Source organism: Chelonoidis abingdonii, chromosome 5 (genome assembly GCF_003597395.2).
Source record: "Chelonoidis abingdonii isolate Lonesome George chromosome 5, CheloAbing_2.0, whole genome shotgun sequence".
Lineage (NCBI taxonomy): Eukaryota > Metazoa > Chordata > Testudines > Testudinidae > Chelonoidis > Chelonoidis abingdonii.
Genome location: NC_133773.1, coordinates 110,897,924 through 110,916,122, shown reverse-complemented (window position 1 = coordinate 110,916,122; position 18,199 = coordinate 110,897,924). Strand labels below are relative to the sequence as shown.

General features: G+C 39.4%; 1 protein-coding gene across 2 annotated transcripts in view; it reads right to left on the bottom strand.

The window, feature by feature from the left end:
* Positions 1–18,199, bottom strand: part of PPARGC1A (PPARG coactivator 1 alpha) — a 505,574-nt gene that overhangs the window by 30,030 nt on the left and 457,345 nt on the right. For both annotated transcript variants that reach the window (XM_032795540.2, XM_032795541.2), the window contains exons 3-7: positions 7,976–8,170; positions 6,463–6,585; positions 5,383–5,587; positions 1,172–1,217; positions 990–1,063 (exon numbers count right to left, since the gene is read on the bottom strand). In XM_032795540.2, the coding sequence (XP_032651431.1) occupies positions 990–1,063; positions 1,172–1,217; positions 5,383–5,587; positions 6,463–6,585; positions 7,976–8,170 (643 nt within the window). The remainder of the gene's footprint in view (positions 1–989; positions 1,064–1,171; positions 1,218–5,382; positions 5,588–6,462; positions 6,586–7,975; positions 8,171–18,199) is intronic.

Sequence of the window (18,199 nt, the reverse complement as noted above, 5' to 3'; positions counted from 1 at the left end):
TTAGAGCCAGACCCTCAACTTGCATAAATCAGCCTTTGACTTCAATGGAGCTATGCTGATTTACACCAGCTGTAGATCTGACCTTCATAGAACACTGCTACAGTTTAAGTATATCTCAGAGTCCGCCCTTGTACATGTTCATGAATGAAACACATCTCTACTACACTGTCCTTTAGTACTGTGCTGTGCAGGGAGGCAATAGTCTCTCTCTAAACAATGCTGGTGAAACTACACCCATGATCTTGTGCTCAGTTCTGGGCACCTAATTCCCATGACAATACATGCAAACTGGAGTGCATTCAGAGGAAAGCAACAGAAAAATCCGAGATCTGGGGGAACTGACTTTTGTGGGCAAAAGCAAATGAGTTAAACATGTATAGCCTGGTGAAATGTCAACTATAGGGGAACAAGATAAAAGTCTACAAATACCTGAAGGATGAAAACACCAGAGAGCAAGGAGAGGAATGATTGAGATCACTCAAAGGAGGTATCAAGAGGGTTAATGGGATGAAATTAAGAAAAGGAAAGATTAAGATGAATACCAGAAAAACATTCTCCCAAGGAAAAAGGAAGAAACTCTTTTGCTTGTGACATTTAAATCTAGAACTGACCAAAATGTTCACTGAGGAACAGCCTTACATTAGCATCATACTGACTCAATGAAACAATTTTTCCATCTGCAACCTCTGTAGTCTGTGCTGTCAGATCTGTTTGAAAAACAATGCTCAGCACCACACAGATCTCTGAGGGAATGGGGAAACATTCCAGATAAATGCTTTCATTCACATTTTTCCAGAAACTGTGCTCTGCTTGTAGGTTTGAAGTCAGTTTTAAACATATACCATGTCAGGCAACTCAGTAAAAAGTCAACGCTAAACCATTAAAATTAATCCCTTGAAGACCTCCTTAACATCCCACTATACATTTCTTACCAAATAAAAAAAAGTCAGGCTTACAGAAAAAAAATGTTCATATTCCACATCTCTCACCTGCAGTTCCAGAGAGTTCCACACTTAAGGTTTGTTCAATAGTCTTGTTCTCAAATGGGGAACCCTTGGGATCACTGGAAGACAGGGCACATTTATAAAAACAAGCTGAAATGGAGTTGCTGTAGCCAAAATGTATTAAAGCCCCCTCCCTTTTGTAAACTTCTACATTTCTTAATACTTACTTTGGTGACTCAGGTGTCAAAGGAAGTGATAAACTTGTTGGTTTGGCTGAAGAAGGAAAAAAGAAACTGATTATGAAATATTGTGAAGACTCAGAAATTTATAGTAGTATATTGTTTATATCAGTGCAGGAATTCTACCTGAGTCCATTAGGGCTAAACTCAGTTTATCTGATGGCTAAATAAAAACGAGATCCATTCTGACCCCTTATTACTGGCACCTAAATTCCAACACTGATTTACATCAATTACTGAGTCTTTGAAGTATGGTATAAAGCTCAAATGCAAAGAACTTTTCAGTGGTATATGTAACAATCAATGGAGAAATTTACAGAATATGCTGTGAAAATGTTATCTCTCTTAGATTTAATTTAAACTACAGTTCACCTTTTATTTGGAAATGAGAGCAGCAGAATAACTACAAAGCACCAGGATGTTATGAATAGTCAGTTGATTTTACTTCTACAGCATACAGTCTTATATACAAGGTTGAGAATAGGTTGTTTCTGTAAGCCCAAGACCAAATCAGCTATAATCCAAATTTTTGCAAGTTATTCTGCAAACTATGCTATACCACAGATATAGTCACAGATGGTTTACACTAAAAAAGTATACAACAAAGTTTTAGTTACAAAATACAACTCTTTTGTAGTTGCCATTTGTTCAGATCTGTCTTTTTACAAAGCAAACCAAGCACTAAAATATTTTCAACCAGTTAAGCATTCTTTAATTGCTAATAAAGTGATTAAAAATTAAAAACAGTACTAGTTGCAAATTTTAGTTTGCAGGAGTTGGATTTATTTTTAAAGGCAGTAAACGTATCAAAAACAGCTACTGGGGGGGGGTCTTTTCTGCAAATTATTTATTTAAGACAACACTTTCCTCTCTAGCACTCCTGCACTGCAGATCTCTTGTCCAGAGTGTGAACTCTTGTACAATCTGCATTCATTCCAGGTATGGAATTCCCACTGACATCAAAGGATTTTACATGTAAATTAATTATTTTTGTAAACTGTAGAGTATTCCCAATGAGATCATTCATTTTTTAAAAGTCTACATCAATCCTCATGAGCCAGGCATTTTTTTCCTTTTATGAAAATTCAAGAAGGAAGGTTAGGCACTTCTGTTCACCTTCCTCAGAAGCATCAGGAACTAGCCAGAGCCTGAGATCGGAAATTGACCTAAACAGTCCCCTTGTCTGATCCAGTATGGTTACTACTATATACTAAAAGCGAATTACCATGGGATGAATACGTGTTTTCTAGACATGTTAGCTAGGCACATACTTATTTACTAGATAAATGTTTGTGTTCAGTAAGACTTGCCAAAGTCCCCAATGGCTAGCTACAGGTTTAAGTGGTGAAAAAGCATTGATATTTTCAACCACAGTGGCAATGAGCAGAAACAAAGTTTGTGGAAGCACATCCATTCTATTAATGGAGTAAAATCTACATGGCGCTTTATAGATGACTGATACTTCCAATGGAGATTAAGTGTTTAATCACCCTTTGTGCTTTTGAAAAATCTCCCCCAGAGTTTCACAACAGCGAAGAGAAGTATAAAACAACATTTTTTTACAGACTGGAAAACTGACACACAATGACATGGAAATCTGGGACATAGCTGGGAACTAAACTCAGATGCTAACTCTCAGACCTGTGATTTGACCCCTAGATTTAAGCAGATAGTGGCTAATTCTCAAACAGCCCTAAACTCACTATAAACCACTACACCAGTTATTAGTTTTGTGTGCTACTGAACTTGAATCTGAGTACAACGGCTATGAAGAAACACCGTCACACATAATTGTGAGGAAATATTTACTCAACACGATGCCAATTTTCTTACTGGCTGTTTATTAGAGCTTCCAATTTCTATTCTATTTTAATGCCAATAAAAGTTCACATGGGCTTGCTTCCTCCTGTAGATTAAAAATTTCAGTTTCAAAAGAACCCAGTTTCTCATGGGCAAATCTCATTGCAAAACCACAGACAAGCTCAGCCTTGATGGATTTGTGAACATTCATGTGGGTTCACAAAGAATTTGGGATAGTGACCCTAAAGGAAAACGCTATTTGTCTCACCCCGAGTGAGTTTTCCCAGTCAACATAAATGGCACTTGAAATAAAATAGCAAGCTCATATTTATGGAAGGAGCAAAAAGGCATTATCCGGCTTTGATTAAATGTTTAAGCAAACTACTGCTGATTTGAGAACATGGGTTGAATTTGCAAGGCTGATTTCAAGTGCATTTGTTGTTCAAGTTGAAAGTTTCACACACCTCTTGTATTTATAGTATATATGTTCTTGGTTTTGAAAGATAAGAGATGAGACTTCCACAACTGAGTGCCTAAAATTACATTTCCACGTTCACATTTAGGACCTGAATAAAGATTTAGGAGTGTAACTTTGCCCAGTTTTGCCCATTTTTGTTTCAGGGCTTAATTTTGCTCTCAGCTGCACCTATGCAGGACCCCTGATATTAATCGCTACGCTCTGGTGTGCTAGAGCAGTATTTAATGAAAAATTACATTTTTGGGGGGCTGGAGACTAAGCTGCAGGAACTCAAGAAAATAATATTGACAATATTGTAATATTACTAAAGCCACAGCCAACAATCAAACTCTGTTTAAACTCCCGTAAGTACAGTTCTTTGTGGGGACTTTTCTAATATTTACTTATTATGTGTATTACTGTAGTGCCTAGGAGCCCCTCACATGGACCAGGACCCCACTGTGCCAGGTGCTGTACAAATGCAGTCCCTGCTCCAAAAAGCCTGCAATGTAAGTAAAAGACAAGAGACACATACAGACACACTGGGGAGTATTAATCCTCCTGTTCACCTTTAGCCCAAACCCAACTTGTTTTGCATCTGTACACTGAGTTTATCAAGTTGTTTCAGCACAGTTTCAGCAGAGAGACGCATATCATCCCTGAACAATCCAGTCTGGTTTTGCTGTGAAGCAGTCTGCTAAAACCTGCAGAAAAGAGTGTCATTTGGCATTAAGCAGCCTCTTGTTTACATGAATTTGAACCGAAATGGGTGATACCACACGAGCAAGGTCAGAATCTACAGCTGGGAGAAGATTAAAAGGGAGGGGGAGAGAAGATTTAAACATAGCTGTATTAATCAGGGGTCAAAATGAGGTTTGAGAGGAGGGATGGGATAACAGGCAGGGAATGGGGGCAAACAAAACAAAAATAAGATGCGTATGTTTAGAACTGACACTTTAAAATATTTCTATTCCTGCTCTAACAAATCAGAGTAGCAACCTTCGGGTCAAATTCTGATTTCAGCTACAGCAGCGTAAATGCCAATGAAGTTATTCCGAATTTGCATGGATGTAACTGAGATCAGAACCTTGCTCTCTTGGAAGCACCGCCAGTACACACTATGTGTATTTTAAAATAACAGTAACTTTAAATAAGCTCCCTTTGGGCACATAAGCTTATAGAGTTTTTCTTTATCCTAGCTGAGAGGAGGAGGGAGGGAGAAGAGAATAGAAAATGTCTGCCAGGGGAGCATCTTTAAGTTCTTGCATCTCTGCCACTGAAGCTACTTACAGCACCAGCCAAGCTCTTTGTACATGGGAGGATGCTAAAAGTCAACACAGATGTTTTGTTTTGGCCATAAAGAAATTTAAGAAAAAGAGAGAGAGAGAGAAGGGTCAGGCTGGTTTCTAAACCTTCAACTATTTACAAAATAAAAATACAAACTGGCATTCTCAGTGTAATAGGAATGACACATTTACTGACTATTCAGTAGCTGCAAGAACACTATTTATTGTCTCTTAAGGCACATGTGGCAAGTTAACAATGCCTTCATTTTTACACTGGCAAAAAGAAAGAAGCGCATTAATGAACTGGCTTGCCCAGCTTCTTCAGATGTATAAGTACTTCTTAGTGATACAGAACTCTATGATTAAACCTCTGCAGACGGTTCAGTGTCTGTTAATTGTTTGTAAATTGGTTAAAATTTTCAGGTTCCTTTTCTAAGGGGATTGTGATTTAAATTGTCTATATTAAAAAGGCTACGTTTAACTAACTTCATTGTACTGACTGTTAATTCCCTCCATGCTGAACAGCTTCTGAATTTACAAATACCAATGCAAAGAACAGAGGAAGTACTGGGTTTTAGTGTTTTCACTGTCATTGCATTTCAGCTTCCTGACATTAACGCCCTTGCCAAAATTACATTCTTGGGTCCCAAGCCTACCTTGCAAATGATGTGCGTGAGACTGCAGATGGGGCTTCTTTTTGGAGATGCATTTGTCTTTGCTGCTGTTCCTGGTCTCTGTTGGTTTGGTCTGAGGAGGGTCATCATTTGTAGTCAGATACTTGAGAAGCTCAGAGCAGGGACGTCTTTGTGGCTTTTGCTGTTGACAAATGCTCTTCGGTTTATTGCTCCATGAATTCTCGGTCTTAAAAAACAAGGCATAATAAAAAAAAAAAAAGCTAAAATTAGTGAACTGAACCTTATCAGAATGGATATAGGTTTTCTGAAGAGATGAGATTTTCAATGAAGTGTTCAGTCTAAGTGTACTAGATCTATGAGCTGTGAATAATTGTTTGCAGAACAAGGAAAGAAAATTACATTTAAAATTCCTAAATTACATTTATGCAGCTTTTTATTTCATATCTCCTACGTTTCAATGTTCCTACTCAACAACATGTAACTAACAAGACCCTACAGCACCTTTACTGTGAACAAAAAAATAAACTGGTTTAAACCTTAATTTGCTCCTGATTTGCTTGAGCCCAGTATTCACAACTCTCTTAAGTACCCCTAAAAGCTCCGTTTTCAGTTACAGTGAATGGCAAGACAAACATTGTTTAATACAGCCTGCTAACAGAATTATGTCATTGCCAGCATTCTACCCAATTAATGGCTGAGACAGACCTTTCGCCGAGATTCCAGTGCAATCTTTCTTAGGTTAGACAGCTGGTAAAATGGCAGTACTGCATCTTGTAGTCATTCATAAACAACATCAGCCCATCAGCAAATTTTATTGCATCCCCTACTATTCTGTATATCAATAAAGTGGGCAAAGAGTGACAGACGGTGGGACTACCTCTTAATGCCAAGAGAGAAGGCATAAATGAACTATTTACAACATAAAGGAGCTCGAGTGATTTTTTTTGGAACTCAATCTATAATCTGTTCACATTTTCTGAAGCAGTTGCAGGATGCTGGGCAGATTAATACTGTACATATAGGTCTACTGCTTACTCAGTTTCTGAAAGCATAAAAGTCTTTGTTACTTTTTTTGCCTTATTACAAAGATTAAGTTTGTACCTTAACAACCACAGGGCTTGTTCTGATCCTGTGATTAGTGTTTGCATGGTTTTGTGTGCTGAGACCACGACATTCATTGTAATTTAGCTGAATGTTGGCTGGAGCCAGCAAGAGCTTCTTAAGCTACAAACACATCAGGGAAGAAGAAGGAGGGCGGGTTGGGGAGAGAAAAGTTATGCATCTGTAAGGATTAAAATAATTTATCTTATTTTGCACAGTTACTTAAAATTAGTTACATCAGTCTCTTCAAGCAGGGTATACTAACACAGAACAAAGTCCTCTATAATCCCCAGGGCAAAAAAGGGTTGATTTTTCTCTGATGCTTGCTGGCGTGTTTCCTTTTCCTGTACTGCAGTATACTGCAGTGCAGGAAGAAATTACGACTGCTTTGGTTTTCTGCAAGGCAAGGCAAGGCAAAAGAGAATCTCCTCAGTGATCCATGCCAACAGTAGAACATTTATGTTCTATCCAGAAGAAAAGTCACCTTAACAGACATGTGAAATATTAAAAATAAGGTCCCGATCCTGCTCCTACAGCAGTCAATAATAAAATGACTTCAACAAAAGCAAGATCAGGAGTCAGGACTCAAAACTGCTTTTGTAAAGCAAAAGTAATGGGTTTGCACTATAAGTCCATTGACATTGGGTTCATAAGGATATGTCCACATGAAGCAGACCCATGATTGCTTTAATCTAGTTAGTATGGCTAAAAATAGCAATGAAGTCATGGCAGCATGGGCTTCATCTTAGGCTGTACAAGGGCACTGGGGGTCCTAGAAACATACTCGCATTGCTTGCTCACACTGAAGCCCAAGCTGATGCAACTTCACTGCTATTATTAGCCATGCTAGCAAAATAGTTAGCATGTCTATGCCAACCTGTGCTGCAGTCACACCTCCAAATGTAGCGCAGATGTATCCTTAGACTGAGATATATTAAAAATTGACTATCCGTGAGGTTATGCAACTTGCACAACAGCAGGATGCTTGGAAAGTGGATGTGATGCTACTGTTTGCAGAAGGGAAAAAAGCTAAAGACAGAGAATCTTCCTTTGACACCCCACCCTATTAGCGCTATGCTAGTGCTTACTGGTCAAGTCATTGTTAAAGGCATGTCAGCTAGTATCAATCCAGCCAGCATTAACAGGGATATCTTTACACACTATCAGAAGTGAAGTCTATACATACAAACAGAGCCCCAAGAAAGGAATTGTGAATTAAAAACATTACTGTTACTCATGTGAATGCAATAATAACCAAAAGTGTCAGTCTCTAAAAGAAGAAGCTCAGATTAAAACCTCTCTCTTTAACACATTTTTTCAATAGAAGTTCTTAATATTTATCCTGGGATTTGCCCCCCCCCCATCCCCTCTGCAAGTTTTAGTATTTGACTTGATTTTCCTTTGGTTTCAGTGTAAATGAAAAGTCCAAACCTTACTGTGACTACATCATACCCATGCAGCGGGTAGTCAGAGGCACATCCAATTGCTGTTAAACAGTAGGAAGGGTTCTTACTAGAGACGGCTCTTCTGCCTCCTGAGTCGGAGGGGTGCCGTCGGGCATTGGTGAAGGGCTAGCATCATTTTCATTGGTCACATCTCCATCTGTCAGTGCATCAAATGAAGGCAATCCATCCTCATCCACAGGGATACTGTCCAGTGTCTCAGTGAGAACTGCTAGCAAGTTTGCTTCATTCTCTTCATCTATCTTCTATATGACAAAAAAAAAGACAGGGAGAGAGAGACAGGAGAAATAAAATGGCGAATCACTATATCAAAAGTAAAAACTTTGTCTAAAACTTGTCTTTACAATAGCAACCTGCAACTGAATCTCATAAAATGTAATTTTTGGCAATGAAATTATCCATTTCCGCATTTGGTGGGAGAAATCTCTTTGCAATTGCAGTGTATTGTTCCAATTTACTTTCTTCCTGAGATTATTTTTTAAAATCCAGTGTTAACAACTATGGTTAAATTATCATGCACAAATTGTATTACAGAATGCACCTAAGCTACTGACATCTAATGAAGCTAGCACTGCCCAGGCTGTCTCTTTCTCTCTTTCTAGCACTGAACTCCAGTTAATTGACCTGACAAAATTACAAGAGTCACAGAATAAGACAGCTAATCAGAACACCAAAATGTATTAGTTGAGAAATTAGGCAAGTCTTGATCATGTATGCAATCTTGTGCCACCCTTCACCTCCTTCTAAAAATTCTTGGTCCAAAAACAAATACACAAGTTTCTGTTCTCAATCAGCGCTCACATTATTGATAGACTCTTTGGGTTCTTTTAAAATAAATGGATTACGCACGTTGCCTTTGAAGTTGTCCTTCCCACTTATATAGTTAGAGTGCTCAATGAGACTATTGTATATATACATTTATGTAATTCAGCCTGCAATTATAAAAAGTAGATTAATTCCTCATCAGATGTGGCGGCAATGTGAATTTATATTAGATATCTTATTTCCGTAACAGGACTTGTTTGTGTCAAATCAAATAAATTTGAATTCCTTACATTTTAATGCAATACATTCTCAATTATCTATCTATCTATCAATCAGTCAAATGGTGTATTTGGAAAACAAGGTTTCCCAGAAAATAAAAACTATATATATGAATTTTAGGGAGATTTGTCATATCAATTATTTATTATTTGGACTTTGATCTCACTCCCATTAAAGTCAATGAAAAGACTCCCATTGAATTCAGGGCCTAATCCAAATCTCATTGAAGCCAATGGTAGTCTATCCATTGACATTAATGGAAGTTGGGCCAGCCCACAACATACACCTTGTCAGAGAAATTTGAGTAAACATTTTTTGAAGTTCTCACAGTTTAGAAGATCAAGGAATGGACAAAGATTGCAAGATAAAATACTAACGAGACCTGAAAAATATGTTTCTCTATACAGAGTGTATATTGAATAATTTAACAACAAAATATTGTCATCCCTCAGCCAACTACTAGCAAACACTGGGGTCTTGCCAGTTAAGAGTTGGAAGAGAAATCAGTGATGTGGAGTCTAGGTATTTTCTTAGTGTAACTTTTCTATTCACACTAAATGCACCAATCTTTGAACAGAGGTGGTCAAATAGCACTGAGGCAATTCCCTCTTTCAGGAAGCTCAGAGAAAATACTGATGCCTTTTTGAGACAGCAGATCTGACCTAAAACTCTACTGTACTTAGAAAGATTAAAGCAGTGAGAAAACTCTCTTATTGCTTGCAACTGCTCCTCAAAAAGAAAGGATATCACAAAACTAACAAGACAAGCATTTATTCAAAGACTGAACAATGCTCCCACTCTGAGAAAAAGAACTTGCAAATCTACGTTTAACAGCGCCACCTAGTGATTCCCAGCATAACAACATAAATGACCACATCTTAAGCAAAACAGCAGAATCATAGGAAGAACTATAAGCATAATGCACCAGTTTATCACAGTTGTGTTTTGAGGTGAAGGGAGTGGGGAGAAGAGATGGAAGCCAATTTTTTAAAGAGAATCTTCCTCTAACTTGGGTTGTCTCAGTTGCATTGTTGAAATAAACACGCAAAATTCAAGTCCGAACGCTGGTATATAAGGCAGCCTTTTTCCATAACAACTCTATACAACCTAATAGAATAATACCCTTTTAACAGAATATTTAAATCTACCAATAGAAATTTATAGCAGACATTCTGTAGGAGGCAGACTACATGTTTAAAGTCCGAAAAGAAGGTGTAAAAGTCACTCCTAATCACATTGCCCCAAGGGGCCCCAGAGGCATTCTGCCCAGGTGACCACTAGCTCTGCAAGGAGAATGCCTGGACATTTTGCTGGTATGATGCACCTTCACCCACTTCCCACCTCCCCTCTGAGCACAACAACCTACCAAACCCACAGCAGAGCCCTAAGTGTTACTATTTCTGATCTCGAATGCCTCCTTCAATAATATAATGCTAGGAGAAACCCTGATATTTGCTGTTAGCTGCTTTGCGTTTGTGCTTTAAACAGACATTTAAGTGCTCTGACATTCAAGAACAGAAAGTTGAGTGGACACTGCTCCTCATCATAGCAATTTCAATTAGTTTTGTACAAGTTTCAACAATCAAACACCCTAGAGAAAGCAAAGGATGTGACAAAGAGGACTCTGTTAAACAATTAATGTCACTTTCCATTATTGCTTCAGTCCCAATTTACAGAGCAAATAAATCAAAGTCACCACAGATGAAGCACACTAGCTGGCTAACACATGTCTGTTCACAAACGACATGGCAGCAGGAACACATTAGTCAGTAAAATGACATTGCAAGATAACCTTTAAAAGCTTTAACTGTGCTATTGTTCCTAATTGTCCTAAATTAGTGTTTATATAGAAATATATTTATTAGATACAGTAGGAACTGGGCTGGGGGGGGAGCAGGGGAGAGTGAGATGGTATAGGAGATGAACGGCTGAGTAATAATCACTAAAGTGGCAACTCCGGTTCACTATCATAGCCCGAGTGTTGACAGCACTAGGGAGAAGCTATGCAACAGCTAAATGCAGTAAATCCCACCATTTTAGCGTTGCCACTTATGAGGGTCATTTTCTGTGCGGGCATCCAGCCTTCTAATCTCATGGAGCCTGAACCTGTGAGCTGCTCAGTACTGTCTGCAAGGCACCGAGCGCCCTTAGCTCCCACTGAGGTCAGTGGGAACTGAGGATGTTCAGCACATCAGAGGAGGCACTCAGCAGATCAATGAATTGTGCCCATAAATTCCAAACACGGCGACACTAAATTTGTACTGGCTTCCATCTAAATAAGAAACTGATAACTGCCAAGAATTACCTGAATGGACGTCTGCATGGAAGATGGAGTGGGAGGATACCTAGTATGTGATTACAAGTACATGTGAAACGCTTTGGAATGACTGGATCCTGCTGATTACTGTGAGTTTTTAAATGCATTTGCTACCAGCACAGTTATGTGCTGCTTTTCCACTTTGTCACACATGCTTAATGTTTTGCTAAAAGTTCATTTGATAAAAACAGATTAGGACCAGAACATGTCTGGCCTCTACAGGTGTGCATCACAATGAGGGAGCCAAGAAGCATGGATTCTTCCCCAACTTACACTGCCTGTGTAACAGCCACTCACAGTGGCAGTCCTTCCACACCTCTGAGGTTAAGGACTGTCCTTGCTTAATGGCTCCCATGGCATATTGGGAGCAGAGTTTTTTAGCCACAAAGATATGTACATGCTGCATCCCATAGCTACATTACGACAATTTACACCAGATGACTCCGGGATTGTCTGCTGGGGCACTGCAACTCCCCACTGCTCCCAACTCATGGCTGTGGATTAATGTCACAATTAAGCCCTTAATCTTTCAATATGACTCTAGGTGGGCAAAAATCAAGCCCCTTCTCATCATCCAAATGATCAGTCTGAAGAAAACTTGGGGGCACCGTCATCATTCATTAGCTGATTTTAGTTTCTGAGGTTGGAGCATTTTGATGTGTATGAATGAGAAGTGCTACAGAAGACGTAGCTATGATTATTATTGACTACAATAAGATCAAGCCTCATGTACTATGATAGAAAAAGAACCAAAGGACAATGTGGTGAAGTTACAATTAGCACTGGAAAAAAAAAATCTTTAAAATGATGGGCGAAATCCTCATGTGGTATAAATCTGCATAGTGTTACCAACTACAAGAGAGCGATACCAATTTACACTAGCTGGGACTCTGGTCGCCTGTGTATTTAGGGACTTGTGATGTGGGGATGGTGGCAATGGCAGCTGTTTTTAAATTTAGTCTGATGATATCACTGTTGATGACATCTGTGGAGACTAGGATCCTCTTTTCAGGAAGAAGAAAGTGCAACCACACCACACCATCTATGTATCTCTCCTGGAGGAGCCATCTCCAGGAATAAAGGGGAAGCTCAGACTCCTGTCTCACTGAGTCTGTGGTCTTTATAATGAGACTGCCAACAAGTAACAAATGTGTCATAGAAGAAACGCCTAATCACCAGGAGATGATCACCAGCTCCACCAGCCAGGCAGAATAAAGTCAGGGGAAATTAGTGGCAGGGAAATATAAGATAATTATTTGTGTGGGTAAAGAAGGTTGGTAAGGATAGTTTGCATCAGGTAGCAGCAAACCTAGAGCCGCTGGGAACACATCAACTCATTTCTTACAGCTGTTTGGTGGCCTGAGAGATTAGGAGTACAGTAGCACTAGGGCCGGCTCTACAGTTTTTGCCGCCCCAAGCAGTGTGTCGAATTGCCACTGCGGGGGCAGTCCATGTGCCCTTAGGGCGGCAGGTGCGTTCCCGCGGTGGCGGCAATCCGGCAGCAGCTTCTATGTTCAGCTGAAGCCGCTGCGGACAGCTAAACATAGAAGCTGCTGCCGAATTGCCACCGCCACAGAAACGCATCTGCCGCCCTAACGGTGCACGGACTGCCCCCGCTATCTGCGGAGGCAATTCTGCGTGCTGTTTGAGGGCAAAACAACAGGGATTGCCGCCCCTTGCAGATTGCCGCCCCAAGCATCAGCTTGGAATGCTGGTGCCTGAAGCTGGCCCTGAGTAGCACTATTAGTAAATAATAATATAATAATTAATTTTTTTCTATAGCATGTGCCCGCTGAGAATCTCACAGTGCTCTATACATGTCAAACACACAACTGACCTCAGAGCACATTAATGACTTTCAATGGGATTTAGGCACCTAAGAGGCGTTTTTGGAAAATTTACCCTTAATCTTCACAACTGTACAAGCCAAGAAGCAAATCTGCGGGGGAGGGGGACAACACCTGTGACCCTGCATGCCCTCCCCATGCATCACCTCTGCTCAGAAGTGTGTAGGGGATATCTAGTACTCATTTGGAGTACTTCTGGCTTTGCCAACAAAAAGTGAGCAGGCCAGCTATTCAGTGCATCATGTTCTACGCCTTTGTCTTTTAAATTGTACACTCCTCAGGACAAGGGCCATTTTCATTTCTTCTCTAACGGCACAGAACAGAGAGGCAGTATTTAGCAAATCAACAGTAATAGTACTAAATAAAAAAACAAATATTCATACAGCCAGCACGTCATCTGCAACCTCCCAAATAATCCCTGCATCCATTTTTAGCATCTTCTCTCTACCTCTTTTCTTTCTGATAGGAAGATATAGCGCATTATAGGACATTATAGCACTTTACGGCTGGCCACAAGAAATAGTAACGCACTATGCACAATTGAAGAGAAAGTAACACATTTTCAAAGGGATTTTCACTCAGGCTCTTAAATTGTGCCTGTAATTTTTCAGAGCCAAGCTGTATGCAAAAAACCCGTGCTTTGCGCACATGCCAATCAGGTAGTCAAGTATTAGCTATACATACATATATTCATTCTGTACTGTCTGGAGTTCACCAGAGAAATGCTTAAACTAGTAATGAACCTGACTTTGTAAAAGCATTACCAAATCTCTCCTATTTAGGCAACAGATGTCAGCTGAAAACCACAGGTACAGGCTATATTCAGATAGGATCTTTCCTCCCTTCCCCTTAATCTGAAACTTCTTTCCAGGTGTAAAGTTCAGCTTTTATACTATACATAAATATGGCATTAAACAAGTCCTCTAAATATTCCTCTACAAAAAGACACGTTTTATTGCTTCTAATGAGTTGTTGCAGTTCAGAAGTTTCTATTACAGACTGACAATTAAGTTTCTAACAAACTGAGGAGCTACTAATTGACTTATCCATCTCACAAACTCAGGATCCCAGCTAGCAACCTGTGACACATTTTACATCTTTTGACCAAAAATCATTCACATTTTGCAAGCCACTTAATGATTAGATTTCATTTGTATAAACTGAATATCTTTCCTCTCCCTAACAGTAAGCTTTGATTCTGCGCAACAAAAAACCAAACAACAAAAAAGAAGACACGACAAACCTACAACAAAAACACAGAGAACAAGCTATAATTCTGCTGACTGTGTTAACAGGACCAACGATAAGATATTGTTATGCTGGAGCCAATGCAGTGGCTGTGGACCCAATGTCAAAAATTTATGGTAATTGAAACCACAGAATCTTTGGAAATGCAGTCAATTTGACTCAGTATCAAAAGGTCACTCTATTCAATTTATACTCAATGCTGAGAACAATATTGAGAAAACACCTGAAAGCAAATGATCTTATCAGCAGTTCAGGCTTCAACATTTACTGACTACATAAGGTAATTTGCTGATTACTAAATAAATGCATTACCTATGTTTTGTACTGGTCTGGGCTCACCAGAGGGATGTTTAAACTTATAAAGAACTTGACACTATAAAAGCATTACCAGATATCTTATCATTAACATATTAACTGCATTTTCACAGTGCTGAGAACCTAGTGGAACTACCTCCTGCTCTGCAGAGACAAGAAATACAACATGCAAGAGCTACATTATGACCTCTCATGGAAAAAGCTCTGTGAAGTCCATGGCCAGAAATGTGGAACTGCAATACAAGAGGAAACTAGGAATGTTTGCAGCATCTCCCCTTGTGGTGCACGAGAGCCCTGCCATTCAAATGCAAGGCTCTGCCCACCTCTCCTTGGCAGAGAGAGACTGAAAGACAATGGCAGGGGCTGATGGAGGGAGATAAATCTAATCAGGAGTGTTAGAGGAAAGGGGAGAGGGAGAGGATGGAAGTTTTCCTATTTAGGAGGAGGGGCTGGCAGCCTGTATTAATGTGAGTGAGTGTAGCATGCAGCATAGTGAATCTGTGAATGAAGGAAGTGGGGCCTGGGTCAGCATGGGGTTGTTGATGAGGGAGGGAGCTGAGCAAAAAAGGGGGTACCACAGCTGAGAGAATTTTGGAACGCCGATGAAGGTGGTGAAACTAGGAGAATAGCCAGGCTTGTGAGAAGTATCTAAAACTGCAAGAGGCAAAAGGGTAGTTCACGCTAATGGAGAGTATCTGAAGTTACCCAGGCCGACGTCCATGCTTACAACTTAGCAACTTCCTCTGTGGAGGCATGTGGTGCCTACCATGCATGCTTCCTTCCCCAATGCATCATGGCTTCCCCCATCCACAGCCAGTAATTCATAAGAGTGACGTGGTCCTGAATGCCTAACAATGTTCCAGGTGCTTCAAAGCCATAGGCCCTGACCCCAGGATCTTAAACTGAAAAAAAGGGGGAAGCAAAGAGGAAGGATAAAGACAATAATAAGATTGAAGAGGTGTGTGGGACTCTTCCCCCTTACTCGCTTACTGCTGAAAGTGCCAACAACATTTCAGCCCAAATATTCCAATACTATCTGTTTTTTCACATTTCTTTATTTATTTGAAGTGTGGTGCACGCCTATCCTAAACTCTGTCTGCAGTTGCACGGAATTTTTAAATGCTCACCCACAACACATGCTTTACTCCATATATCCGCCTGTTAGGCAGTATGTTAAGGGGAAAAGAACACCACTTCACTCTATTTTACATTGATTATTTCACACATTTAATCTATGCCAATCCTTCTTCTTGTTAGTAATGCCAGACATCTCCATAAAAATGTGCTATTGTGACATTATATACCCTTCTTCTGCAACATAATCATCTCATTATTGTCATGTCACATTCGCTATATTCACAATAATTAAGGCTATGTCAGGACTTCCATTATAACCCCCATCTCTTCCTGGAGATTTACCATTCTATATAAAAACAAATTCCTTTCGGGGTGAAATTACACACAGTACACAGGTTCCCAGACGAGGAAGAACTTTTTTTTTTAAAATTTTGGTTCAAATATGTGGAGCCTTTTTTTGTTGTCAGAGGCATTTAAAAATGGTTTCTAATGGCTTTTAGCTTCTTTGTAAAGATCAAAATATGAGAGACACTTTGATCTGATGCCATTTGTTTAAAAAAACAATTTAATTTGACCAAGAAATTAGCATTTTTAAAGTGTCTTATTTATTAACTACTTTTTAGAATGCTTTAACTGGTCAATGGGTTCAGCTTCATCAAATTTATGCAAATGGGTCTATTGAACAGGCATTTCAAACAGACAGATTTTAGTCCTGCTCACACAGGAATAGCTAGCATATCTTGGTTTCTCTTAAACTTGTAGCGTGAATGGATCAGCATATTGTTAAAACAACTGGGCTTCCCATAAACTTTTTATTGTGATCCAGTTGGAGAGATGGCAACACACCACACATTTTCTATATTCGTGGGCTGGCTTTAAGTGACTTGATATAGACAACAGAAAAATGCTTTCATAAGACTAATCCCAAAAATGACCAAGGAAAACGCATCATAGGCAGTGGGACAAATTCTGTCCTTAGATATGTGTGCACAATTCTTCTGAAGCTAAACAAGCTTGTCACTAACGGGTTCTGCATTCAGGTATGAAGAGGGAATTTGCCCAACAAGTCTTTTGACACCTATTCACAGTGGTGCATTTCCTTTACAAATCTCTTTAGGGGCTTTGGTTGGGCCTACAGTTTCCTCTACTTGTACCTGCCTTATGGCATCATCACTTGAATGAAACCAAAAAAGATCATACAATGAAGCTCTAATTCCGAATGTGAAGACACTAATAGTAAAAGTAATACTGTCAGGTGCAAGTACTAATGTAGCACAAAGCACAAATGCATTTTACCATTTTCAGCTCATTTTATATAGTTGTATTAAATCAAAATATAAACATTACACAATATTTAAATAACCCCTTCACTGCAAAAAGTGGCAACAGAATGGTGCAGTCAGCCAACATCATCTCTCTAAAGAGAGGTGTCAGAATGTTCAACCACTCAAGCAATCTGATTGGCTTAGCTGTCTCAGCCACCTCATAATACCCTTAACTATATATTTCCTTGATTTGTCACCATGTGCCATGACTTTAATGTTCTTTTAATGCAGTTGTGTGTGTGTGTGAATAGAATCATAAACTGGAGGTAGAGATTTTAAATAGCAAACTACACAGAACAATCACAGCAAGGGGTCTCTGTTACAGGGGTTTCTCTGGAGTAAGTCTGCTGGTTTCTGATTTCAAGTTACACTGAAGCTCATTAGTCATTTTAGACACTGTTGATTAAATGTGGTTCAGTATAACAGGTAAAATGCTTTGCTAGTTTGCTCCCACCAGTCTAGCAGAGACAGAGCTATTTAGTGTTAATGCTGCCGTGCATGTTATGAATCACATAGGGGCTGCATTCCTTGCATTCAAAGTTTACATTTCTTAATCAAAATTAAATATACTGCTCATTCTCTGATAGCCTTTTAAAGCTATGCTCCTGGCCACCACCACTCACTATGAAAGACATAACGGAGATTATATTTGCCTGTTTCTTAGATCTGAGAGATGCTGATGCTTTACCAAGCCACTATATCATGAGAGATGGTGAAAGAGAAGTGCGAAATTCTTCTATTTGCCTCTTTAAAAACAAAGATTGTAACCTCTAAGGGCTTGCATTAAAATATTGTACTGTATAACTTCAGATTTTAAGTTCCTCAAGGAAGGAGCTGTCTTTTTGTTACATATTTGTGTGGTGCCTAACACAATGGGATATTGATCTATGATTGGGGTCCACAGGTGAAACCATAATACAAATATATTGTATTATGCAGGCTAAGGAGATACGCTAGAGAAGCAGAGGGCAAAAAAGTAAATGCCCTGTTCTCCAAAGAACCATCCAAGGTGTACTCCCAACTGCAGTGCAACAACACAATAACAGCAGAGCTACCAGCAGCAGAAACTGAACAGTACTGGAAGAACATATGGGAGAAAGA